At 41.1% G+C, this 27458-nt stretch overlaps 2 protein-coding genes and 1 pseudogene across 3 annotated transcripts; 2 read left to right on the top strand and 1 right to left on the bottom strand.

Annotated features, from left to right (window-relative positions):
* Nucleotides 1-959: 959 nt before the first annotated feature.
* On the bottom strand, nt 960-2873 carry Romo1 (reactive oxygen species modulator 1). The gene is made up of 3 exons (XM_046432938.2): nt 2736-2873; nt 2415-2545; nt 960-1153 (listed from the first exon to the last, which is right to left on the bottom strand). The coding sequence occupies exons 2-3, from the start codon at nt 2543-2545 to the stop codon at nt 1045-1047; spliced, it is 240 nt and encodes a 79-aa protein (XP_046288894.1). The 5' UTR covers nt 2736-2873; the 3' UTR covers nt 960-1044.
* On the top strand, nt 2861-27250 carry Nfs1 (NFS1 cysteine desulfurase). 2 transcript variants are annotated; one of them, XM_046432936.2, is made up of 13 exons: nt 2861-2994; nt 3581-3684; nt 4225-4341; nt 6154-6237; nt 7480-7632; nt 15917-16010; nt 16671-16805; nt 21881-22038; nt 22424-22529; nt 22929-23010; nt 23594-23677; nt 24211-24300; nt 26523-27250. In XM_046432936.2, the coding sequence occupies exons 1-13, from the start codon at nt 2898-2900 to the stop codon at nt 26584-26586; spliced, it is 1368 nt and encodes a 455-aa protein (XP_046288892.1). In that variant the 5' UTR covers nt 2861-2897; the 3' UTR covers nt 26587-27250. The 2 variants fall into 2 exon arrangements, with proteins under 2 accessions (XP_046288892.1, XP_046288891.1); XM_046432935.2 differs by having other exon boundaries at nt 3575-3684.
* On the top strand, nt 13294-15822 carry LOC131423761 (10 kDa heat shock protein, mitochondrial-like; annotated as a pseudogene).
* Nucleotides 27251-27458: the final 208 nt, after the last annotated feature.

Genomic DNA, 27458 nt, shown 5'->3' with positions numbered 1-27458 from the left:
CAATTTCAGGTGGGAATAGGATGTTATTAAAATCCTTTGGGAGGACTGGAGTTGTAGCTCAGCTGCAGAGTGCTTGCCTGTGAGGCACTGCGTTGGATTCCCAGTACCACATATAAACAAGCAAATAAAGGTCCATCAACAACTAAAAACAATTTAAAGGAAAAAAAAATTCTTTCTTTGCCAGCCATGGTGGCATGTGCCTGTAATGTAAGCCCAGCAATTTTGTGGAAGATTCCAAGTTCAAGGCTCGTCCTAGCACCTATATGAGTGTGTCTTTTAAAGAAAAAGGCTGAGGATGTAGCTCTGTGGTAAAGTGCCCCCTGGTTTCAATCCCCAGTACCAAACAAAAAATAAGCCTGGGTGTGGTGGTGCATGCATGTAATCTCAGCAGTCTGGGAGGATGAGTTAGGAGAATCAGAAGTTTAAAGCCAGCCTCAGCAACTCTGTCAGGCCCTGTCTCAATATATAAAAAGGGCTGGGGATGTGGCTCAGGGGTTAAGCAATGCAATGCCCTGTATCAAAAAAAACAAACTGGGTATGTTATCAGTGGTTGAGAACTACTGTGTTCAATACCAGTACCACAAAAAAAATAAAAACTTTTTGCAGTGTGTTATATTGAGGAAACATAGGCTTTACAGTGTTTAACCTCACAAACTGTTACAAAAACATCAAATTTACAAGGTTGAATTGAAAGTTTTAGTAGATGGCTGGGGTTATGGCTCAGGGGTAGAGCGCTCACCTCGCATGCTGAAGGCCCTGGGTTCAATCCTCAGCACCACATAAAAAATAATAAAGTTATTAAAAAAAGTTTAGTAGAGTATATGGAGGGTATCAGGCATCCCCAAGTTTCCAATTTTGGATATCTAATCCATGCCCTGTAAACAACAATTCTACTCATTAGCCTACCTGTTTTTACTCTACAAAATATTTGGCCAAGTTGGATAATAATAGACTGAAAATGAGAAGAAAAGACTTTGTTTTATTATGGTACAAGGGCCGGGGTGGATAGGAAGATGTAGATGTAGTGGGCAACCACTGTCCTGGTTAGCATCGTATGCCCATTCCGATGGCCATGAATGTGCCAAATGTGCCGCCACTCTGCATCATAGTTTTCCCAATGCCGCCCATCAGCTCCCGACCCCGCATTCCGATCCTGAGGAGGAAACCAAGATGGGGCCATTTGGGAACAAAAATACTTTCTTTTTCCAATCTGCACTTGTAATAATTATGAATTAAGCACTACTAAAATCTAGCAATTCCTTTATATCACTTGGTACTGCGAAATTTTACCTTTTCCCATATGGGTAATGAAAAAAAGATTAATCAGGGTCTGTAGGAAATTCAATAGAATGTCATATCAACTGCTTTCAATTTGTGGGAGACAGGAGATAGTGTCAAGTGCATGGTGGCACTGGGGAATGAATGATAGGGATATCTTACTGCACTATACTCCCACCCTCTTTTATTTTTTTAAGACAGGATCTTGCTAAGTTGGAGAGAGGCTGGTTCTTGAATTTGCAATTCTCCTGCCTCAGTCCTTTGAGTGTGGGACTACAGGGGTCACTGTCACTCCTGATGTGAAAGCAGTTTTTACAGTTGGTTTTGCCTCCTGAGTGTCATCGAATAGATATTTGTCTTAGTTGGTTTTTGGTATTGATGATTTTGGAGTTGATCATGGGTTCAAGAACCAGCTTTGTGATTTTATAGGCTGTGTCAAAAAACCATAAAATGGGCATCAAAACACAATTTTTTTTTTGGGGGGGGTACCAGAGATTGAAGGAACTCAGAGGGAGTTAACCACTGAGCCACATCCCCAGCCCCAATTGTTTTTTACTTTTAGACAGGGTCTGGCCAAATTGCTGAGGTTGGCCTGGAACTTCAGATCCTCCTGTCTCAGCCTCCCAAGCTGCTGGGATTACAGGCTAGCGCCACCACACCTGGCCAACAGAACTGGTTTGTTAAATATGGTATTGCTCAGTATATTGTAAGTTATAATCTGGAAACACGGGAATAACACTGCCCAAATGAGAAAATGACCTTCCAAGTGTACAGTGTTATATACTTCATCTCTACATCTCATTCCCAGGGCAAACACCTCAACAATTTTCATTTTGTGCAACTGGATATAAAAATAGCAGCAACAGCAGTAATAATTATTTACTAAGCCCTTGCTATGTGCCAGATTCTACACAATGCGTGCTGACTTGATTCTTACAAAGGTGGTGGTACTGTTTTCATCTACACTTGATGAAACTACAACTCCAATTTGCCTCACGTCACTAACAAATGAAAGTAGGGGCAGAAACAATTTGTAGAGCTCTGCACTGCGCTCCCAGCCCGAATCAGGCTGTATTCGGGATGCAATCGAGCAAGCAGTGAAGTCCCTCCCAAAGTTCAACAACTGCGTCCCTCACCTGAGACAGGAAAAGGTGCCAAAGAGCGCTCCGGCCGCCATGCCCACGGCACAACCCATGACAAAGCCCATCTTCACGCGGTCGAAGCAGCTTGGCTGGGACTGCCCGTAGGGACCCACGGCCACCGGCATCTGCGGAGTGTGAGGGACTGGGAAGTGCGGGCCCAGCGGACAGCCCAGAAGCCGGGCGGAGTGGGGAGCCAGCCCAAGGGGTTCAGGAAAATTAGTGAAGGAACAGCCTCTTGCCCTATTCCACCACCCTCTTCGCATTCCAGACCCGACGCCGCGCGACGGAGCCCGGCTCGGGCCACCCCAACCTCACCTCGTTCGTGGCCTTTGTCGCTCGGCTCTACGTCTCACACGGAAAACCAGACGGAGGGCGTTCGCATCCGGGGGATCGCTTCCGGAGCGCGAGGCAGTACTTCCGGGAGCCCGGGGCCGCGGACTGCAGCCACTTCGGGTAGTGGGTTCTGACGCTGGGACCATGCTGCTACGAGCCGCTTGGAGGCGGGCGGTTTTGGCGGTGGCGGCCGCAGTCGGGCCCAAGCCTGCGACGCCCTCCCGTGGGCTGCGCCTGCGCGGTACGCTTCCGATCCCACTCTTCGCCGCCCTTCCCCGAAGCGGCCTCCTTTCCCCTCCGAGCGGCCAGTCCCCTCGAATATTCCCAAGCTTCCCTGTCCCGCCCCGCTGCCCAGAATCTTTGACTCTTTGTCTCGCTTGCACCCCACAGAGTTTCTCAGGCTATACGTCAGAACGGTTAATTCCTCCGCTTCACACCCCCACCCCAGTCCCCGCAGATCTTGTCCCCAACCCCCCATAGCCTGGAAGCCTGGGCCTTCTGGCCTCTCCTGGCCAACTATTAGATATGTTGGTCTAGCCTCGCGTCCACGTTCCATCTAGATGGCTTTGCCCTTCTGAGCTCTCTTCACTCCGTCGAGCCAATTTGAACATTGCCACCAGCGTCCTCCTCCGCCCCCCCATCACCTTGTTTCTAACAGTAGCCTCCTTGTATAGTGTTCTTTGATATTGTTTACTTCCTCTTAGGATTCCACCCCATCACCCCTTAAACTTATCACACTTCTATCCAGCTATTGAGTCTCTGTGGCTGCTCTGTGTTCATAGTTGTGTCCTCCTTCACTTGGCCACTCCACTTTTTGTCAGTTGTAGATCATGCCCCCCAGTCGGCTGTTGCCTCAAATTCAGAGGCTGTCCCTGAGGCAGAGTCAGTGCTGCGACCTCTCTACATGGATGTTCAAGCTACCACTCCTCTGGTAAGAATACAGTGGCAGCTTTTCCTAAGGCTGTAATAGCAAGTACTTATTAGAAGTGAAAATTCATAGAAAGGGTGGATTGCTGTAGAGGTGAGAACCTTTGAGGTGTTTTGGGAAAAGGAATAGAGCCAGGAATTAGGAGGCTTAAATTCTTATTCATATGCTAAATATCTGATCCCCTTCTCCAGTATTAATGCAAATTTTCAACTATGTGTGAGAAGAGATTTTTCCCTGCCTCTATCATGTCCCAACTCCTCATAAATCACATTGCTGGTGGAAATGCAAACATCTGCAGAAACAGTAGTCAGAATAGTGTTTACTACCTGAGGGGACAGTAGAACAATCTGATTGAAGATGGGTTGGGAGTGGGAATATATTAGGTTGATATTTAATTAATAGAAGGGAGGGAAGACTTGTCTAACCTAGGCGCAGTGATGAAGGGTTGGGAGTGTGTTGAGGCAGGGTGGGCAGGTTTGGAAATGTAGTGGGGCCTGAGTTGACTGTGGACTCAAGGTGACTCATCTGTTGTGTTGTGCTCAGGACCCCCGGGTGCTTGATGCCATGCTACCATACCTCATCAACTTTTATGGGAATGCACACTCTCGGACACATGCTTATGGCTGGGAGAGTGAGGCAGCCATGGAACGCGCTCGCCAGGTTAGTACAGAGGAGTCTGGGAGGTTACAAGGTCAGAGGTTCTGTGGCCTGTGGGAGATATTTCCTTAGTAGGTGGAATAGAAGTAGAAATAATTTGGGGATTGGTCTTGGTGTCTGGGTTGCGTGACTCACACCTATAATCCTAGTGGCTCTGGAGGCTGAGGCAGGAGGCTCTATAGTTCAAAGCCAGCCTCAGCAATTTAGTGAGGCCATAAACAATTTTAGTGAGCCAAAAATAAAATTTTTAAGAAGGGCTTGGAATGTGGCTTAGTGATTAAGTACCCCTGGGTTCAAACCTTGGTGCCAAAAAAAAAAAAATCCTGAAATTATTATTTGGGTTCTTTCTTTCTAGAAGACATTCAGAGAGTAGCCTGAAGACTGACCATAGACATTTGATTAGTATCCCTATTTCCTAATTGAATTACCTTGGGGAAATGATCTAATTTCTCTTAAGTCTCAATTTTCCTCACATTTCAAGTGGAGTGGAGTAGATTCTACTGTGTGATTATTGGGTGAATTAAATGAGATTAGGTTGGTAAAGCTTTTTAACACAATTCCTATACATAGTCTGTATATAGTGAGAACTCAATAAGTACATTTAAAAAATAATGTCACTGCTGAATGCAATGATAGAATGTCTGTAGTCACAACTACTCAGGAGTCTAGGGCATGAGGATCAAAAGTTCCAGGTTAGTCTAGGCAACTTAATGAGCCATGACCAAACCCCAGGTACTCTGGAGGCTAAGGCAGGAGAGTCACAATTTTGAGGCCAGCCTGGGCAACTTGGTGAGACTATCTCAAAATGAAATGTAAAAAGAACTGGAGGTGTGGCTCAGTGGTATCATACCACTGATCCCTATTACAAAAAATACCTATATAAATAATTATAAAAGGGCTGGGGATATAACTCAGAGGTAGAACTCTCCTGGGTTCAATCCCCAAAATGATATCACTTAATGTTCTGTTTTTGATGGGGTTGCTGGGGATTGAACCCAGGGTCTTGTGCATGCTACGTACTCTACAACTTAGCTACTTCCTGAGCCCCCCCCCCTTTTTTTTTTTGGTCCCATGAATTGAACCCAGGGGCACTTAACCACTGAGTCACATCCTCAGCCCCTTTTTAATATTTTTTATTTAGAGAAAGTGTCTAGCTAAGTTGCTTAAGGTCTCTCTAAGTAGCTGAGACTGGCTTTGAATTTATGATACTCCTGCCTCAGTTTCTCAAATTGCTGGGATCACAGGCCTGCACCACTGTACCCAGCTGGCTTAAAATTCTTGCTAGTATCTTGTCTTGCACTGGAAAAGAACACGGAGTCTAAAATGTAACTGAAACTGGCCTTTGTCTAACACACTAACATTAGTCTAGTTGATCTGTAGTCTAGTTGATCTGCAAAGCTTCTTCTTGGGCTGTATGTAGAATACAGTGGAGCTCCTTTTTTATTTGCTCACTCCTAGTGACGGATCGCAAAGGCACTCTACCATTGAGTTATTTATTTATGTATGTTTTGTTTGTTTGTTTGTTTGTTTTTAGTACCAGGGATTGAACCCAGGGGCACTTAACCACTGGGCCACATTCCCAGCCTTTTTTTGTATTTTATTTAGAGATAGGTTCTTGCTGAGTTACTAAGTGCCTCTCCAAGTTGCCGAGGCTGGCTTTGAACTCCCAATCCTCCTGCCTCAGCCTCTTGATTTGCTGGGATTACAGGTGTGCACCACCATGCCTGGTTCATTTATTTATTTTTCTGAGGCAGGGTCTTGCTAAGTTGCTGACTGGGGAACTGATGATATCTATCTCTGTTTCTTGGCATATAGCAAGTAGCATCTCTGATTGGAGCTGATCCTCGTGAGATCATTTTCACTAGTGGTGCTACTGAATCCAACAACATAGCAATTAAGGTAAGAGAAGGGTGCTGAGGGTGTAGCTCAGTTGGTGTTGGATCCTCAACACCTCCTAAAAAAAGGAAAAAGGTAAGAAAAGGGAAACAGATGGCACCTCTGGAATTGTGGGCCATTATGCCCAGAAAGATAACACACCCATTCTAATATGTTGCTTCTTTTTTCCCTTTGTTCCAGTTAGTTCTATTTTTGTTATTTATTTTTTGATGCTGAAGATCAAACCCAGGGTATAAAGTGTGCTAAGTATGTGTTCTAACATTTAGCTATATCATCAGTTTCTAATAATTTCATATTTTATATGTGGTGCTGAGGATCGAATCTGGGCCGCACGCATGCCAGGCGAGTGTGCTACCGCTTGAGCCACATCCCCGGCCCAATAATTTCATATTTTACTTTTAGAATAATTTTGTATTATAAACTGAGTGCGGGGTACCGCACATTTTATCACTTTAAATTTTTGTTGTTGTTATTTTGATTTTTTGTTGGTACCAGGGATTAAACTCAGGGCCTCCTGTGTGCTAGACAATTGCAATAAGTTTTATTTTGACAGTGTTTTGTTAAGTTGCCTAGGTTGGCCTTCAACTTGCAATCGTGCTATGTCAGCCTCCCAAGTAGCTTTGGACTACATGTGCCACCATATCTGGTTATGTGTTTTTTTTTTTTTTGTCTTAAATGAAAGAAATGCTTTTTACTTCTTTATTTCCTTATAATAAATTGAAATTCTAAGAACTTAAAATATAATACTGGGGGCTGAGGTGTAGCTCAGTGGTAGAGCACTTGCCTAGCATGTGTGAGGCACTGGGTTCGATCCTCAGTACCACATAAATAAATTAAATAAAGGCATGCTGTCGATCTACAACTATACAAAAAATAATTAAAAAATATATATAAAATACTGTTTTTTCTGATATTAAAAGTATCACATGGGGCTGGGGATGTGGCTCAAGTGGTAGCGTGCTCGCCTGGCATGCGTGTGGCCCGGGTTCGATCCTCAGCACCATATACAAATAAAGATGTTGTGTCAGCCAAAAAACTAAAAACTTAAAAAAAAAAAAAAAAGTATCACATAGTTGGCTGGGAAATAGTCAGTAATAGCATGCATGCTTAGCATGTGTGAAGCCCTGGATTCAATCCTCAGCACCAAATCAAGTAAAAAAAAACAAATCCCTTTGTAAATGGAATTGAAGTTATTGCTATTTCCCTGAATATGTTCTCTTTCCTTCCACCATCATTACTGTTTAGGGGGTGGCCAGGTTCTACAGGTCACGGAAAAAGCACCTGATCACCACCCAGACAGAACACAAATGTGTCTTGGACTCCTGTCGTTCACTGGAAGCTGAGGGTTTTCGGGTCACCTACCTCCCAGTGCAGAAGAGTGGGATCATTGATCTAAAGGTAAGAATGGCTTTTGGCATGAGGGGCAAAATAGGAATATCCTGGCTTCAGCTCTAAATCTGTCACTTCCACCTTGGCTAGCTAGAGCTTAAAGGTGGTTCTAATGGTGAGGGTGGATTTTAGAGAAAGCATCCTGGCAAAGAAAGAGATTGTTTCCCTTGAGTGAGCACATCCTCCCTCTCTTTGAAGGACCTGTGTCTCCACTCTATTAGTGCTTCCTGGCTTTTATGAGAGCCACTGGGCATGTGTTCAGGATGCTGGAGACTCTTACTCACTATGGCAAAGTTCCTCTTTCCCTGTACTGATGCCATTTATCCCCCCTAAAAAGGAAGTATAGGGCTCTTTTCTTTCTCTCTGGCACTGAAGATTGAACCCAGGGTCTTTTTTATGCTAGGTAAGCATTCTACCACTGAACTACACCCCGAACCCTTTCCTTAAATTATTTTTTTATACAATTTTTTTTTAAGAGTGAGAGAGAGAGAGAATTTTTTTTAATATTTATTTTTTTTTAGTTTTCGGTGGACACAACATCTTTTGTTTGTATATGGTGCTGAGGATCGAACCCGGGTTGCACGCATGCCAGGCGAGCGCGCTACCGCCTGAGCCACATCCCCAGCCCAAATTATTTTTTTAATATCTGTTTTTTAGTTGTAGTTGTCAATACCTTTATTTTTTAATTTATTTTTTTATGTGGTGCTGAGGATCAAACCCAGGGCCTGGCACTTGCTAGGCGAGTACTCTACCTCTGAGCCACAACCCCAGCCCCGCCTTTCCTTAAGTTTTATATTGAGATAGGATTTCACTGAGTTGCCCAGGCTGCCCTCTAACTTGTAATCCTGCTGCCTCGGACTCCTCCAGTAGTTGGTACCACAGGTATGCACCACAGCATGCAATTAGCAGTGTAGCTTAGTGGTAGAGTGCTTGCTAAACATGAATGAGGATTTAGTCTTCAGGGCTGAAAAAAAAAAAAAAAGTATACTTTTATAGAATATTACCCATTTTGGTCCATTTCTTTATATATATGTATATATATACGTGTGTGTGTGTGTGTGTGTGTGTGTATGAGGGGATATATAGTAAATATATAAAGATATATTTATTTGGGGTTGAGGTTATAGCTCAGCGGTAGAGCGCTTGCCTAGCATGTATGAGGCCCTGGGTTCGATCCTCAGCACCACATAAAAATAAATAAATAAAATAAAGGTATTGTGTCCGAATACAACAAAGAAATCAATATTTAAAAAAAGCCAGGACAATTGGTCCCATAATAAAAAAAAAAAAAAGATATATTTATTTATTTTAGGTTGTGAGTTGAAGCTTCTTTTCTACCAAATTTTGGATACCAGCATTCCTAGACAAATTCAAACATGCAGTTTGTAGACATAGCCCTAAGTCCAAATTCAAAACTCTTTTTTTTTTTTAATCATTTTTTGTTTGTTCTGTCTCTCTTAATTATCTCTCAGTCATTCATATCTATGGCTGCTTCCACATAATGTCTCTGGAATTATGCTCTTCTTTTCTTTCTTTTTTTTTTTTAAATACCTTTAGTTTATTGATTTATATGTGGTGCTGAGGATCAAATCCAGGGCCCCTCATGTGCCAGACAAGCGCTCTACCGCTGAGCCACAACCCCTGCCCCATCTTCTTTTATTTCTTTGGCTAGATTGAATCCTGAATCTTAGGAACCTCTGTACTTGACCTTGTTGCCTGTCCTTTAGCCCCCACTTTCTAGTATCCTGCAGATCCTCACCAGATTGTATTTCTAAAGGACTTGTTTGATATTTTTCTTTTTTAAATATATATATTAATCTTTATTGGTTCATTATAATTATACATAATAATGGATTTGCTGTTATATATTTGTATATGTGTACAACAGCATAATGTGGTCAGTTTCATTCCCCAGTATCTCCCTTTTTCCTCCCCTCTTTCCTCTCCTTGGTCCCCTTTATATTTCCTTTCTATTTTCATAGGACCTTCCCTCCCCATGTTTGTTTTTTTTTTTTTTTTAAATTTACCCACCTTTTTTTCCTCTCTAGCCTTCACATATGAGGGAAATCTTCTGACCCTTTGAATTTGCTTTTATTTTGCTTAACATGATATTCTTGAGTTCTATCCATTTTCCTTCAAATGACATACTTTCGTTCTTTATTTTTTTCACTTCTGAAAAACCCTCAGATGCTGGGCATGGTGGAACACATCTGTAATTCCAGCAACTAGGGAGGCTGAGACAGGAGGATTTCAAGTTTGAAGCTAACCTCAGCAACATAGTGACACCCTATCTCAATATTAAAAATGAAAAAGCCTGGGGATGTAGCTTAGCAGTAAAGTCTCCCTGGATTCAGTTCCTAGTACTAAACAAAGAAACAAACAACAAAAACCCTGAGAGATTTACCTAATATTAAAATATCTTTTTTTTTTTTTTTTGTGGGGGGGGGATGCGGTACCAGGTGTTGAACTCAGGGGCATTCAACCACTGAGCCAAATTCCCCAGCCCTATTTTATATTTTATTTACAGACAGAGTCTCACTGAGTTGCTTAGCACCTCGATTTTACTGAGGCTGACTTTGAACTTGTGATCCTCCTACCTCAGCTTCCAGAGCCCTGGAATTACAGGTGTGTGCCACTGTGCTCAGCTTATTAAAATACCTTAACAGTGTTTTTTTAAGCATCTAAAAATTGAAATGTAATTCACATATCATAAAATTCATCCTTCAGGAGTGTTTATAATTCTCAGTGGTTTAGTGTATTTACCAAGTTGTTTGAGTTGGGTGCAGTTGTGTAGGCCTGTAATCCTTGTGGCTCAGGAGGCTGAGGCAGGAGAATCACAAGTTCAAAATCAGCCTCAGCAATTTAGTGAGGTGCTAAGAAATTCAGTGAGACCCTGTTTCTAATAAAATACAAAATAGGGCTGGGGATGTAGCTCAGTGATCGAGTACCCCCAAGTTCAATCTCTGGTATCCCACCCCCCCAAAAAAATGTTTGAACAATCATCACTACCATGTTCCAGATCATTTTCATCACCCCAAAAAGCTTTCAGTTCTTTTGACTATCATTTGTGCTTTCTGTGTTATATCTGAAAACCCTTTGCCACATTCAAAGTTATTAAGATTTATACATTTCCTTTTTTTCTACTTATTTATTGATTGATTGATTTTATTTAATTAATTTATTTTTAATTTTTTTTTTTTTTAGGTGTAGATAGACATAACACAATGCCTTTATTTTTATGTAGTGCTGAGGATCGAACCTGGGTCCAGCCCATTTTAGGCGAGTGCTCTACTGCTGAGCCACAATCCCAGCCCCCTTTTTTATTTATTTTATGTGGTGATCAAACCCAGTGCCTCACCTCCACTAGGAGAGTGTTGTACCACTGAGCCACAACCCCATCCCTATCCATTTCCTTTTAAGAGTTTTGTAGTTTTTATCTCTTACATTTAGGTCTGTGGTCATTTCAAATTTAATTTTTATACATGTAAGGCAAGAGGAACACATGAATCCAGGAGTTTGAGGCCAGACTAGGCAACATAGTAAAGCCCAATCTCAAAAAAAAAAAAAAAAATCAGTTGAGCATATATGTATCCGTTTATTTCTGGAATTTCGATTTTGTTCTTCTATTCTTATACCATTGTTTTGATTCCTGTAGCTTTGTAACAAGTTTGAAATTAGGCAGTATAAGCAATCCAACTTAGTTGTTGTTTTATTTTTGTTTTTTCCAAGATTATTTTGGCTATTAAGGTCTTTTGCAATTCCTCATGAATTTAGGATCAGTTCTATTATTCTTTTTTTTTTTTTTTTTGGTACCAGGGATTGAACTCAGTGGCACTCGGCCACTGAGCCACATTCCCAGCCCTATTTTGTATTTAGAGACAGGATCTCACTGAGTTGTTTAGCGCCTTGCCATTGCTGAGACTGGCTTTGAACTCACAATTCTCCTGTCTTAGCTTCCCGAGCTGCTGGGATTACAGGCGTGGGCCACTGCACCTGGCCTGTTATTCTTTTTTTTTTTTTTTTTTTTTAAATATTTATGTTTTAGGGGCTGGGGTTGTGGGGCTCAGTAGCAGAGCGCTCGCCTAGCACGTGCGAGGCCCTGGGTTTGATCCTCAGCACCAAATAAAAATAAAATAAAGGTATTGTGTCCAACTACAACTCTAAAATACGATAAAAAATTTTAAAAAATATTTATTTTTTAGTTGTAGTTGGACATAATACCTTTATTTAATTTATTTTTATGTGGTGATGAGGATCGAACCCAGGACCTAGCACATGTGAGGCACTGGGTTCGATCACTGGCACCACAAAATAATAAACACATAAAATAAAGGTATTGTGTTCATCTACAAGTAAAAAAATATTTTAAAAAATATTGAAAAAAAACATTGATTTGAGGATCAGCTTTTTTTCACTTCCCCCACCCCATTTTTGAACACAGGTCTTGTTGTACATGCTAAGTAAGTCCTGTATCCTTGATCTATATCCTGAGCCCTTTCTTAAATTTTAGTTATGTTGCAGGGAACAGACTGGTAGAGAAGCAGCAAGTAGCACTCAGACAGGAGGATAACTCCAAACTTTATTTTACACCAGCGGGCCCAGAGGAAAACAAAATGTCCAAATCTGAGCCCTGATCCACAGTTTCTTACAATATTTATAGGTTATTTGACATCATCTTAGACCTATTCTATCACTGGGGCTTTTTCCTCTTTTTAAAAAATGTCCTGGGGCTGGCTGGGGTTGTGGCTCAGAGGTAGAGCGCTCGCCTACCATGCATGAAGTACTGGGTTCGATCCTCAGCACCACATAAAAATAAAATAAGGATATTGTGTCCACCTATAACAACAACAACAAAAAAAAAGTCCTAATCTGTGAGCTGAAGGCCTTGTGCAGGGTCTCTAGCATAAGCATGCTCACAGAAACTGATAAGAAGAAAGGGCTCTTTTCACAGGCATCTGTTTCATTTCAAGGAGTAGTAGTCAGACTCCTAGGGCAATTATTTACAATCCAAAACATAGGGACTCATGCATGATTAATTAGGCTTCCAAGAGAAAGGCTGAGAGAGGGGTGTGGAATTGACCCCTTTCTCAGGCATTGGTTTCTTACCATACGTTTTTTATAATTTTATTTCACAACTGGGTCTGCTTTTGCCATCACAGTTATTGGCTGGTTCTTGCTAAATTGCTAAGGCTGGCCTTGAATTTGTTATTCTCCTTCCTCCATCTCTTGAGTTACTGTGTGCACCTTGGTGCCCAGCTCTTGTTTGGATTTCTCTTTTTTTGGATTTTACTTGTACTGAATTGTGTATATGTATGTGTTTAGTTCTGTGCTGTTTTATCACATTAGGTTTCACATAAAAATTACCATAGTCAAGGTAAAAATAGTTTCATCACCGTAATGATCCTTCACGTCATTCGTTATTCTTAAAACCACCAATCTAGCTGGGTGCAGTGATGCATGCCTGTAATCCCAGCTAATCAGGAGGCTGAGGCAGGAGGAAATTCAAGGCCAATGACTCACAATTTATTGAGACCTTTTCTCAGAATACAAAGGGCTGGGATGTAGCTCCAGTTACAGAGCACCCCTGGGTTTAATCCCCAAGGACTGAAAACAGAAACAAAAACAAAAATGCTGATCTGTTCTCAAATTCTTTAATCTTGTAACTGTATAATGTTATATAAATGGAATTATACAGTAAGTAATCTAGGATGGGCTATTTTCTTTCTTTCTTTCTTTTTTTTTTTTAAGGAGAGAGAGAGAGAGAGAGAATTTTTTAATATTTATTTTTTAGTTTTCAGCGGACACAACATCTTTCTTTGTATGTGGTGCTAAGGATCGAACCCGGGCCGCACGCATGCCAGGCGAGCGCGCTACTGCTTGAGCCACATCCCCAGCCCATAGGATGGGCTATTTTCACTCAACATCCATCTTTGGAAATTGTTGTTTATACATACCAGTAGTTTGTTATTAGCGAAGAGTATTCTCTGTTATATATGTACCATAGTTTATTTAACCACCTATTAAAGGACATCTGAGTAGTTTCTAGGTTTTCGCTCTTATGAATAAAGCTACATTGAACATTTGTGTACACGTTTTCAGAATTTAATTTTTCTCTGGGATAAATGCCTAAGAATTCAATTACTGATTCATTTGGTAATTTTATGTTTAGGGTTTTTTGGGGGGCAGGTACCAAGATTGCACTTGACCATTGAGCTACATCACCAGCCCTCTTTTGTATTTTATTTAGACACAAGGTCTCACTGAAGTGCTTAGCGCCTCGCTTTTACTAAGGCTGGCTTTGAACTTGTGATCCACCTGCCTCAGCCTCTTTTTTTTTTTTAGAGAGAGAGAGAGAATTTTAATATTTATTTATTTAGTTAGTTATTGGCGGACACAACTTTTTTGTTTTGTATGTGGTTCTGAGGATCCAACCCGGGCCACATGCATGCCAGGCGAGCGCGCTACTGCTTGAGCCACATCCCCAGCCCCTGCCTCAGCCTCTTGAGCTGCTAGGATTACAGACCCTGGGATTATAGGCATGTACTACTGTGCACAGCTGTTTCTTTCACTCTCTCTCCCTCTCTCTCCTTTTCTCCTTTTTTTTTTGTTTTTTTGATACTGGGGAATGAACCCAGGGGCACTTCACCACTAAGCTTTATCCCCAGTATTTTGAAAAAATTTTATTTTGAGATAGGGTCTTACTAAGTAAATTGTTGAGAGGCTCTCTAAATTATGGAAGCAAGCCTTGTACTTCAGATCCTCCTTCTTCAGCCTCCTGAGTCACCGTGATTACAATTGTGCACCACCATGCCCAGTGCAAGACCATCTCAAGCCAGACACAGTGGCACATGCCTGTATTCCCAGCAACTTGGGAAGCTAAAACAGGAGGATTTAAAGTTCAAGGCCAGCCTTAGCAATTTAGTGAAACTCAGCAATTTGGTGAAAACCTGTCTCAAAAATAAAAAGGGTTGGGGATGTGGCTCAGTGGTAAAGCGCCCCTGGATTACATCCCCACTACCAACAAAAAACCAAAACCAAAACCAAACAAAACAAACCTCAAAAAAAAAAAAAAAGGAAACCAGAAAAATCTGTCAAACTGTTTTATTAAGTGATTGGTTATACATTTTGCATTTCCACCAACTGTGTATGAGTGATTCAGTTTCTTTCCATACTCACCAGCATTTTATGTTGTCATTGTCTTTTTGTTTGTTTGGTTTGTTATTTTGCAGTGCTGTGGTTTGAACCCAGTGCATGCTAGGCAAGCACTCCATCATTGAGCTATGTTCCCAACCCCTAGTTTATTCTAAGGGTTCCCAGAGGTTGGGGGTGGGTAGCAGGGATATTGAACTCAGGGGCACTCGACCACTGAACCAAATTCCCCAGCCCTGTTTTGTATTTTATTTAGAGACATAGTCTCACTGAGTTGCTTAGCATCTCACTTTTGCTGAGGCTTGCTTTGAACTTGTGATCCTCCTGTCTCAGCCTCTGGAGCCACTGGGATGACAGGCTTGTACCACTGCACCTGGCCAACCCCCCTAGTATTTTTATTTTATCCAGTCCAATAGGGGAGTAGTAAAAGGCTCCCTTTTAAAATTATGTTTGCCACGTGTTCCGAGGGCCGCTCTGCAGGTCTCTTTGCGGTGGTGGCCCTAGAGCAGAGTCGGAGCTGCAGCGCCGCGAGTCAAGGCCAGACAAGCATTTAGAAAGTTTCTTCCACTTCTTGACTGAGTATTGGTCGAAAGGAGTGCAGCAGAAACTGTAACCAAAGGAGGCATTATGCTTCCAGAAAAATCTCAAGGAAAAGTATTGCAAGCAACAGTAGTAGCTGTGGGATCAGGCTCTAAAGGAAAGGATGGAGAGATTCAGCCAGTTAGTGTGAAAGTTGGAGATAAAGTTCTTCTCCCAGAGTATGGAGGCACCAAAGTAGTTCTAGATGAAAGGATTATTTTTTATTTAGAGATGGTGACATTCTTGGAAAGTATATAGGCTGAAACAAATCATTGTTGAAATGGCATCCTATGAAGCTGCCCATTCCACTGAAGTTCTGAAATCTTTCATCATGTAAATAATTTCCCTGTGTCTTTTATAATAAACTGATGATAATCTAATAACATCCACTGCCTCAAAATTTTAGTTTCCTCGTACTTGTGTAAACATTTCCAAATAAAATATGTAATGAAAATAAATAAATAAATAAATTAATTAATTAAATAAAATTATGTTTGCCTACATTCTTATTTAAGGAGGACTTTTTCATCAGAATATAGTCTTCTTAAATCCCTCATATTCTTAGGAACTGGAGGCTGCCATCCAGCCAGATACCAGCCTGGTTTCAGTTATGACTGTGAACAATGAGATTGGAGTAAAGCAACCTATTGCAGAAATAGGTGAGTGTCATGATCCTTGCTGACTAGTTGGGTCCATCTGAGGAAGTAGGGATAGACTGAGAGTTCCAACACTCTATAGAGCATTATGAGTGAACAAAAGAAAGAGAGTCTAAGTATCGCCTTCTAGGACATTATAAGTGGCAGAGCAGTATTTGAACCCAGATCTAGTACCATTTCTGTTTTTTCATTTTATTTTAGTTGTTTTCTAAAACAACCACAAAACAACAATAAAACAACCCTCTACTTTTTTTTTTCCTGTAGAACATCTCTTTATTTAATCTCCACTTAGAGCTCTCCTTGTAATCTCTTTATGCAGATTTGTTAATCTTTCCTTCTTTTAAATCAAAAAGGTTCTAAAAGGTAATGTGACATTTTGAAAGGTCATTGTTTATAAGGTGATAAGAAAGAATCTCATGCATCAGAATATCAGGAGTATATTCATTTAGTACTTTGTCCTTGAGCTTTAGAGAGCAGAGAAATAGGAGGACAGGGAAGGGAGGGGAAAGAGAAGGAGGGAGTGAAAGTGGAAAGGTGGAGCCAGAGGTGGAAGAGGATTTAGAATCATTTACTGTGGGTAGAGAATTCATGGTGTATGGGGGACCACTGTCAGGGTAGTTCCCAATGTTGTGCTGTGGGTCTTCCCCTCTGTTGTTTTTTCAGGGCAGATTTGCGGTTCCAGAAAGGTATATTTCCATACGGATGCAGCCCAGGCTGTTGGAAAAATCCCACTTGATGTCAACAACATGAAAATTGATCTCATGAGCATCAGTGGTCACAAAATCTATGGTCCTAAAGGTACCAGCCCCTCCTAGAGTGCCTCTTGTCTGAACATCTCAGGAAACTCTTTGATAGATGTTTCTCAGAGTTATTTGAAACTGCCATTACTTTCAAAGGAAGTTATACATTCAGAATGCCCAGCAGAATGCATGTGTCATTTAGCAATATTCAAGAAACACTGCCTATTTGTACACCCAAGTAGTTACTGTATGTACAATAGGCCATTCTTCCTTGATCCCTTTAAAAAAATACTTTGAAAGCATATAAATATTAATTTGACAGAGGAACACAGAGTTTTGTTCAGTCAAATTTCACCATGCAGTCCCAGTTACCTTGTCTGCCTCACTAGGATGTGCAGAGCTTTTAAGTCCTTCATTCCCAGTGTCTCACTTTAGCTTAGTGGAAGAGTGTATGGGTTTTAGCATCTATTGGTGTTCAGTAGTCTTAGTAGTCTGTGCCCCTAATAGTCTCTTAAGGATCCTCTCTGTTCCCTATGTTCCTCCTAGCTGAGGAGAATTTTCAAGCTTGAGTTCTGTCTCCTTGACCCTTGGAAAGAGACTATTATCTTTTGTTCTATGGAGATAGGCCTAAAAAAGAAAAAATTTCTGTCTCTGGAGTGAGGGTCTTTTTTGGGTTGATGTCTATACTAGTATATTTTCTGTGTCTGCAGGGTTTCATCTGAGTATGTACCTTATAAGAGAATTGTAACAGTTCCTGGAAGGATGGAAGATGTTTATTCTAAGGGTTCCCAGAGGTTGTAAAGAGTGTTTTTGTGACTATTTTTTTCAAAAAGTCCAACAGTCTTGATGACTATGCTCTCTGTAATCCCAGCAATTTAGGAAACTGAGGCAGGAGGATTGCAAATACATGGCCAACCTGGGCAGTTTAGGATCTTCCCCCCAGTACTGGGGATTGAATTCAATGCCTTGCATAAGCTAGGGAAGTGGTATTCTACCACTAAGCTACAGCCCCTGCTGCCAGCCTAGGCAACTTATTGAAACTCTGTTTCAAAATCAAAAATAAAATGGGACAGGCATGGTGGCACACACCAATTATCCCAGCGGGGAGGCTGAGGCAGGCTGATTGCAAGTTCAAAGCCAGCCTCAGCAAAAGCAAGGCACAAAGCAACTCAATGAGACCCTGTCTCTAAATAAAATACAAAATAGGGCTGTGGATGTGGCTTAGTGGTTGAGTGCCCCTGAGTTCAATCCCCAGTACCCCCCAAAATATATAAAAATAAGATAAAATGGGCTGAGGCTATAGCTCAATAATAAACCACCAGTATTGAAAAGGAAAAAAAAAATAAGTCCAACAGGCTCTCTATCTAATTAAAATGTTGTTTTTTGTTTTGTTTTTCATTTTTGTTTTTCCTTCTCACTTTTTCTATTTCATTTGTAATGCTTGGGATGAAACCTAGGGCCTCACACATGCTAGGTAAACACTCTACTACTGAGCTATACTGTAGATATATCTATTTTGGTAAAACCATTGAACTCATATTGATCAAAAGCTCCAGTCAGCTAGGCGTGGTGGCGCACGCCTGTAATCCCAGTGGCTGGGGAGGCTGAGACAGGAGAATCCTGAGTTCAAAGCCAACCTAAGCAAAGGCGAGGCACTTAGCAAGTCAGTGAGACCCTGTCTCTAAATAAAATACAAAATAGGGCAGGGGTTGTGGCTCAGTGATCCAGTGCCCTGAGTTTAATCCCTAGTACCAAAACAAAACAAAACAAAACAAAAACAAATGCTTTTGTCAGCACTTGTACCTATATAGGTATTTCTCATTATCTATCCTCAGCATCTTAATCAATTTAGATAATGTGGTATCCTTCACTATCCTTACATGGTATCTGAGCATTTGCTCTCAGATTTGAGAAGTGGATAGATTCTGATAGTGTAGGGCCCTTGCATTTTTTTAATTTTTTATTTTTTTAGGACACTCATTTTTTTTTTAAAGAATTTTTTTTAATATTTATTTTTTAGTTTTTGGTGGACACAACATCTTTATTTTATTTTTATGTGGTGCTGAGCGCCTCATGCATGCCAGGCAAGCACGCTACCACTTGAGCCATATCCCCAACCCGAGGACACTTAAATTTTTTTAATGGGAAAATGAATTTATTCATTTATCTATTGGAGACAGGGTCTCTCTATGTTGCCTAGGCAGGCCTAAAAGTCCTCCTGACTCAGCCTCCTGAGTAACTGAGATTAAAGGAATGAGCCACTATAATGAGTTTGAAATATTTCTTTTCTTTTCTGGTACCAGGGATTGAACCCTGGGGCACTTTACCACTGAGCTACATCTCCAGCCCTTTTTATTTTTTTATTTTGAGACAGGGTCTTGGTAAGTTGCTTAGGCCTCACTAAATTTCTGAGGCTAATCTTGAACACACCATCCTCCTGCCTCAGCCTCCTGAGCCCCTGGAATTATAAGCATGTACTGCCATGCCAACACTGAAAAATTTTTTTTTCTTTTTTTTTTTTTGGTTCCAGGGATTGAACCCAGAGGTACTTAACCACTGGAAACATTCCCAGTCCCTTTTATTCTTTATTTTGTGATAGGGTCTCATTAGTTGCTTAGGGCCTTGCTAAGTTGCTGAGGTTGACTTTGAGCTGGTGATCCTATTGCCTTAGCTTCCTGGGCTGCTGGGATTCCAGGCATGTGTCACGGTGCCTGACTGAAATATTTCTTAATAAATAAATGTAATAGAGTCTATAAATCATTGTTAAATTGGTGTCCTTCATGATAAACTTGGAAACTATTGCCTTAGTTTTTTTTTAAACATTTATTTTTTAGAAGTAGTTGGACACAATACCTTTATTTTATTTATTTATTTTATGTGGTTCTGAGGATTGAACCCAGGGCCTCACACGTGCTAGACCAGTACTCTACCGCTGAGCCACAATCCCAGCCCCTTGCCTTAATTTTTATAGTAATTTTATTCTGTGCTTAAACTGTTTTTCTGCATGGGAGATGAATTTTATCAAGTACTATATTCATTCTAGAACCCTTGACTGCTTAGTGGATATCTTTGCATACTCATGCTCACATTTTTGTACAGAATTCCTGTAAGTTGGTTTGCGGAGTCACAGGCTATACATATATATTTTTTAAATTTTAATATTTTTTTTTTTTTTAGTTTTCGGTGGACACAAAAAACATCTTTGTTTGTATGTGGTGCTGAGGATCGAACCCGGGCCTCACGCGTGCCAGGCGAGTGCGCTACCGCTTGAGCCACACCCCCAGCCCCTACTATTCGTATTTTTAAGGGTGTTTTGTTTTGGCACTGGGGATTGAACTCAGGGGTGCTTAACCACTTACCCACATCCCCAGCCCTTTTAAATTTTATTTTGAAACAGGATCTTGCAAAGTTGTTGAGGCTAGCTGTGAACTTACCATCCTTTTGCCTCAGCCTCCCAAACTGCTGGGATCATAGGCATGCACCACCGTTCCTGGCTTTTAAGTTTTGATAAACTTTGAGAGACAGTGCAAATTCTTAATACCATTCTGATTCTTCCCTTAAAGGTTTTTATTTTTTTTTCTCCTTTTAAAAAAATTTTATTTAGAACAGGTAATATATTTATATAGGTCAAACTTTAAAACTTCCAAAAAACACACAATGAGAAGTCTTCCTTCTACCTCTGTCTCCTCCCTTTGGAGAAAACAATTTCTTCGTTATTTAATTTTTTTCTGTTTTTGAGACCCAGCTCACTGTGTTGCCCAGATTGTTCTCCAAATTCTGGGCTCAAGTAATCTGATCCTTCTGACTCATCCTCCTGAGTGCTGGGAGTATAGGTGTGTGCTACCATGTGTATTTTTTTTTTTTTTAATATTGATTTTTTAGTTTTGCACAATACCTTTTTGTTTATTTATTTATTTTTATGTGGTGCCGAGGATCGAACCCAGGGCCTCATGCGTGCTAGGCGCGTGCTGTACTGTTGAGCCACAACCCCAGCCCCCACGTGTATTTTTATATAGCAATTTCTTCCCACAACTTCTTTTCCTGTCCTGGATCTCATATTTAGTGGCGTCTTGGCATAGCTAAGTTAGATTGCTGCTATAATAAATATACTTGTGTATATTTGTAGAATTATTCTTTGTATTTTCACATACATACATACTTCCCCTCCATCCTGCTGTTGATTCAGATGGTAGCATATTATATTCATTGTTCTGATCTTGCTTTGTTTTACCTAACAATATCTCACTTTTTTTTTAATTCCTTTTTTGGTACCAGGGATACAACCCATGCCTTAACCACTGAGCTACATTTCCAACCTTATTATTTTTTTTTTTTTAATTTTGAGACAGGACTTTGCCAAGTTGCTGGGGCTGACCTTGAACTTGTGATTCTCCTGCCTCAGCCTCCCATGTTGCTGGGATTACAGGCATGCACCACCACACCTGGCTGTCTTACATTTTTTAGTTATAAGATAGAATTTGTTGGGGTTTCATGAGTTTTCTTTCTTTTTTTGTGGCGGGGGGGGGCGGGTATTAGTAGGGATTGGACCCTGATGTATTATACCACTGTGCTATATCCCAGCCCCTTTTATTTTTCAGTTTGAGACAGTATCTTGCTATATTGCCCAGACAGACCTCAAATTCACAATTTTCATGGCTCTTCCTACCAAGTAGCTAGGATGACAAAAATGTGCCATTGTGACTGACCACCTAACAATGTATCTTGGAGATCTTTCAGTGTTAGTAGTGAAAGAATTTCTTCATTCTTTTATATATCTGGGTAGTATTTCATTGCATGGACATCAAATTATTTGACATTCCCCTGATAACGCCCATCCAAAATGTTTCCAATCTTTTTGCTCATATGAATAATGCTGTAATGTATGATATGATTTCATTCTTGCTTAGGGAACTACCTTAGACTATTTGGATCATTACTCCTTCTGGTAGTTAAATTCCTGATGTTAAATAATTTTGCAAAATATTACGATTTTGGTGCTATCTTCTCAGCTTTTTTTTTTAATTTAGAAAAATTTCAGCTGAGAGGAAAATTGAAATAATATTTTGATTTCTTGGAAAGTGATATTTTGTTCCATCTGGATTTCTCTTTTTTGTAACAAATTTTGTTTCCCAGGGGTTGGTGCCATCTACATCCGCCGCCGGCCCCGAGTGCGTGTGGAGGCCCTGCAGAGTGGAGGGGGGCAGGAGCGGGGTATGCGGTCTGGGACAGTGCCTACACCCTTGGTGGTGGGGCTGGGGGCTGCGTGTGAGGTGGCACAGCAAGAGATGGAGGTATGAGAAGAGCAGTTTCCTCCCACAACTTCTTTCCCTCTCTTGGGTCTCATATTTAGTGGTGTCTTGGCATAGCTAAGTTAGATTGCTGCTAGAAGAGGAGGTTTTTTTCAATAAGCTCCTGCTGGCCCCCTAGACCGAAGGAAGTATTAGGGGCTCAAAACCCATGTCCTGGGAGAACTTATGAACTCACTTGTTTTAGTTTTGTTGGAACCTTATGTGGCGTTACTGAGCACTTTTGCACATTAGGTGGTGTTCTCAGGGCTGGAGATAAAGTGGTCTCCAGCAGTAACATAGGATGGTAGAGGAGAAGGGTTTCTTTGAGCATGTGTTTTTGAACTGTTTGGTGATCATGTTGCTTAATCCTTCCCTATATTCGCCCTAGTATGACCACAAACGAATCTCAAAATTAGCAGAGCGACTGATAGAGAAAATAACGAAGAGCCTTCCAGATGTGGTGATGAATGGGGACCCCGAACACCACTATCCTGGTATGGACATAATTTTTTTTTTTTTTTTGATTGTTGGGGCTGGGGTTGTGACTCAGCGGTAGAGCAATCGCCTAGCATGTGCAAGGCCCTGGGTTCGATTCTCAGCACCTCATAAAAATAAGTAAACAAAATAAAGGTATTGTCCAACTACAACTAAAAAACTAATATTAAAAAAAATATATATATATTTTTGGTTGTAGATGGTCATGATACTTTTATTTTATTTATTTATTTACTTATTTTTATGTGGTGCTGAGGATCAAACCCAGTGCCTCATACATGCTAGGCAAGCGCTCTACCACTGAGCCCCAGCCCCAGCCCTGGATATATCTTTTTGATTCCCATTCTACAAGAAGCTGGAGTCTAGACCCCTTTCATAGAGTATCCTTCTTTCTTTAGGCTGTATCAACCTCTCCTTTGCATATGTGGAAGGGGAGAGTCTGCTGATGGCACTCAAGGATGTTGCCTTATCCTCAGGGAGGTGAGTTGGACCAGATAGACAGGGACTGTGGTAGGTCTTCTATGTTCCATACCGTTACTAAGCTTCATGGTATGGCAAAGACAGGCGCAAGAGCTCTTGATTCAAGGTAAAGGTAATTTTTTGGCTGGGTACAAGCTGAAGTTTATCACCCTAGCAGAGCTTCCTGGAGGAGAATTCTCTATTTTTGTGGTTCTAGGGAATGTGTGTGTCTGATATAGAGTTCCACTAGTAGTTCTGTTACAGATCTCCAGAATTGAAGATACTCTAAAGGTCACCAAGGATTTATCTTCCCTTGGAGAATGAGTACAAGGTTCTTTGCTGCCTCTCTTTGTCAGATTCACTTCATGGGGTATCATGCTTTGGCTCTGTCCTTGTTCAAGGATGTTATCCATGATGGGAGCCAGAGGAGCTGGGTTCACAACCTAAAATGTGTAAGGCAGCATTAGGCTCTTTAGCTCTGCCAGATTAGGTCTTTTGTCCCTATGGGGACAGAAGGGCCCTGGGGGAGGAAGTAAGACTGGAGTTTTGTGGCTTACAGAGATGTTGATGATGATCTGAGCAAGGTTCATGTCTGTTTCCTCAGTGCTTGCACCTCTGCGTCCCTGGAGCCCTCTTATGTCCTTAGAGCGATTGGCACTGATGAGGATTTAGCACACTCTTCCATCAGGTCTGTGAGTTGAGCTGCCATGTTTATGAAAGACATCCTCTTTATTTTTTATTTTCTGTTATACAGTCTTTTTCTGTCTGGTTCTTCTTATCCCTTCTTTCTTTCTCTCTGTCTTTTTTTTTTTTTTTTGGGGGGGTGTTGCTGGGTGTTGGTTTAGAACCTTGTTCCTGCTAAGCACCTACACTACCACTCCCAACCCTTTCTTATTCCTTCTTGATTCTTTGGGAAAGTTTCTGGGGCAGAGGTTTTCAGACTTCATTGAGCATCACTTGGGAAATTTGTGAAGGATGACAGTTTCTGAGTCTCACATTCGTATTTGGCTTCACTAGGTCTGGAGGAGAATTAGGAAACTTCTTCTGAGGTGGTTCTGATGTATTAAATTCACAGACCATGTTCTAAGAAACTCTGACCTATAGGGGTAGGACCATATTCTTCTAAGTCTTTTGTGTACTAGGTTCTCAGTGAGTACTGGCCAAGTAAATTTACCACAGTACCAGTTCTGATGCAAAGCTCTTCTCCTTTGCCTTCTTAAGGTTTGGCATTGGCCGCTTTACTACAGAGGAGGAAGTAGACTACACTGCAGAGAAATGCATTCAGCATGTGAAGCGTCTTCGAGAAATGAGGTATGCACTATTGTATCAGAAACTCTTAGAATAAACTGTAGTGTAGGCTCCTCTTTTGTCCTCATGTGTTCACGCTGCCAGAAACCAAAGTTTGATTTTTTTTTTTTTTTTTTTTTGGTGTTGGGGATTGAACCCACTCTACCAACTGAGTTATATACCCAGCCCCAGAAACCAGTTTGAGAGTAATTGGATTTTAGGATTTAGAGCTTCCATGAAGTAAGAAAGTAGAGCTCTTTGGTTGCTTGTTTTCAGAATATGAGAAAGTGGTTTAAAAATTGAAGAACTACATTAATACAGGTAGCATTTTTCATTACTGTTATTGAAAGTACTAGCAGGGCTGGGGATGTGGCTCAAGCGGTAGCGCGCTCGCCTGGCATGCGTGCGGCCCGGGTTCGATCCTCAGCACCACATACCAACAAAGATGTTGTGTCCGCCGAGAACTAAAAATAAATAAATAAATAAATATTTAAAAAAAAAAAAAAAAAAGAAAGTACTAGCAAACATTGTTGCAGCAATATCAGTACAAAGTTAGTGACTTATAGGCTAAATATATGAGAAAATTCCTTGTAAGATAGGAATTTTTTTTAAATTTTTTGTTTCTTTGAGGAACTGGGCATGGAACCCTTGTGTATACCTTGCTTCCCTTTGAGTTCTCCCTGGCCTTTCTGTGCTCTGGATATTACTTGCTAGGGTCCAGCTGTATTGCTTAAACATCTGCTGGTTGCTCAAGTTTCTTATGCTTAGGATTCTTCTTTTGGCCAGGCATGGTGGTACATGCCTGTAATCCTAGCTGCTCGGGAGACTGAGGCAGGTTCAGTGGTTCAAAGCCAGAGTTCAAAACCGGCCCCAGCAAAAGTAAGGCGCTAAGCAACTCATTGAGACCCTGTCTCCAAATAAAATACAAAATAGGGCTGGGGATATGGCTCACTGGACGAGTACCCCTGAGTTCAATCCCCAGTACCAAAAAAAAAAAAAAAAAAAAAGATTTTTCTTTTGGCCAAAGACCATGATACCTTATTTTTCCTATGTGGTTTCAGTATCTGTACCTTATTGCTTCTGACCCTTTACAAAATGAATTTAGCCTAGTCCCATTAGCTTTCAACCAAAACCTTATGTTGTGAGCCTATTAGGGACAGGAAGGAAATGATGGCTACCTTTAAGAAGCCTAGGAAAATATTATAAATAGAAAGTTATGCTGGGAATGTATCATATAAAGGAGAAGGATAATCAAGAATAGAATTAAATCAGGTAGAAAAAAATAGCTGGGTAATCCAAACCACAGAATTTCACAATTGGTGCTAGAGGTATAGCTTGGTGGTAGGTAGAGTGTTTACCATGTGTGAAACCTTGGGTTCAGTGCCCAGCATGAAAATACAAAAACATTCACATAGTCATACCACACTGAAGTAATAGGTGGTCTGAAACATGCAAGACATTCATGCTGAAGGGGATCGGAACTTTAAGTAGAGATTTCTTATATGAGATGGGATGCTGGGGCCTAAAACCCAAGAGGTCCTTTTGGATTGGAGCCAGAAATTCTGGAAGAAAAGTTCAATATGGGGAGGTGAAAATGGCAAGAACTATATGATGGAACTGTATGCTCAGATGATTTAGAGCCAAGTTCCAACCAGGAGAACTGAGAACTAGATCAAAACCCAGAAACAAGTGCTGAAAAGTGGGCAATTTGTGATAGTTGTAGTAGAGAAGATGAAACTTGCTTTTTATACAGGTCTGAGGCTGTTGGTGTTCTTGGGAGCCTATAGCCTCTCACATGTGGGAGGAGAGCTTTAAGAATATGACCACAGCTGGGGCTGGGGATGTGGCTCAAGTGGTAGCGCGCTCGCCTGGCATGCGTGCAGCCCGGGTTCGATCCTCAGCACCACATACAAACAAAGATGTTGTGTCCACCGAAAAATAAATAAATAAATATTTAAAAAAAAAAAAAAAAAAGAATATGACCACAGCTGAAGTCCATTGACTAAAGGTTCAATTGCCTTTGAGCATTAGGTGCCTAGTTAATACTGTTTGTTGGCTAGACTTGAGGAAGACTTATAGTAAGTAGCTGGGAAAGACCTTATTGACCACCTGTGTTGAGATCCACTCAAGCAAAAGGCAGAGGAGAGACAAGAACAGGAGGCAAGTCATGGCTCAAGGCCTCAGAGCCAATGTTGGCTGCTTCCTATCTAAGTTCTTACTCACTGAATGCCTCTTCTCTTTGACAGTCCTCTCTGGGAGATGGTACAGGATGGCATTGACCTCAAGAGCATCAAGTGGACCCAACACTAGAAGAGTGGGTCCCTGACTTTGTGCTGGCCTGGCCCATCCTGCCTCACTGACCCACAAAAGCCAGGGATCTCATTCTACCCAGTGGGTACTCTGTGTAACATCAGAATTGGTATAGCCCAGTAACATCATCACAGTCCTCTTCCACCTCAGAAACACAAGGAAAATTTCTTTCCCTCACCTTAGATCCTATGTTGGGACACATTCCCCATTTCTCTTCAGGTGTTCTTCTCTGGTCATTTATAGAGTGTGGACATTCTCATCTGGAAGCAATAGAGATATTTGCTATGATGTTGCTGCTGGACGTGTCTGTGTCCTTTGTGGGGAAAGCAAAAGGAACTGGAAGAAAGCTCTTTGGGGACTCCATTGTTCTATGTAGACATTTGAATCGTGGTATTTTACTGCTCAACTGGACTGGCTCCTTCAGCAACAAGCATAATCGACTTCAATTTAATCCTTTTAGAGACTCCAAAGAACGTCTGTTTTTATTGACTGTAGACAAAATAACAACTTTCTTAGTTCTCAGCTTGACCAATATAGATATTGTCTTAGACTCTATCCACTATTCTAATATGACTCTATCCATTATTTTAATAATTTTATGTTTCTTCTCTTAGAATTTGTTAATTTGAAGATTTGGAGAGAAATAAATTTATCATCTTCTGTTTACTGTGTGACTTTATTGAGAACCTGAGAGAAGTGGAAGCTGCACTTGGGCATAGTGAAGACTACCCATTCTACCTGACTTCTATAGATGACTCAGTCAGCTTACATACCTTTTTTTTTGGCAGTACTGGAGATTGAACTCAGGGCTTTGCACATACTAGGCTAATGTTCCACCATGGAGCTACATCCCCAGCCCTTTTGAAAAAAAT

Source organism: Marmota monax, unplaced genomic scaffold (genome assembly GCF_021218885.2).
Source record: "Marmota monax isolate L192 unplaced genomic scaffold, Marmota_monax_Labrador192_F-V1.1 WCK01_AAM20220418_F8-fsc00014, whole genome shotgun sequence".
In the NCBI taxonomy this organism is placed as follows: Eukaryota; Metazoa; Chordata; class Mammalia; order Rodentia; family Sciuridae; genus Marmota; species Marmota monax.
The sequence above is the reverse complement of the archived record's forward strand: the minus strand, read 5'-3'. Positions and strand labels throughout refer to the sequence as shown.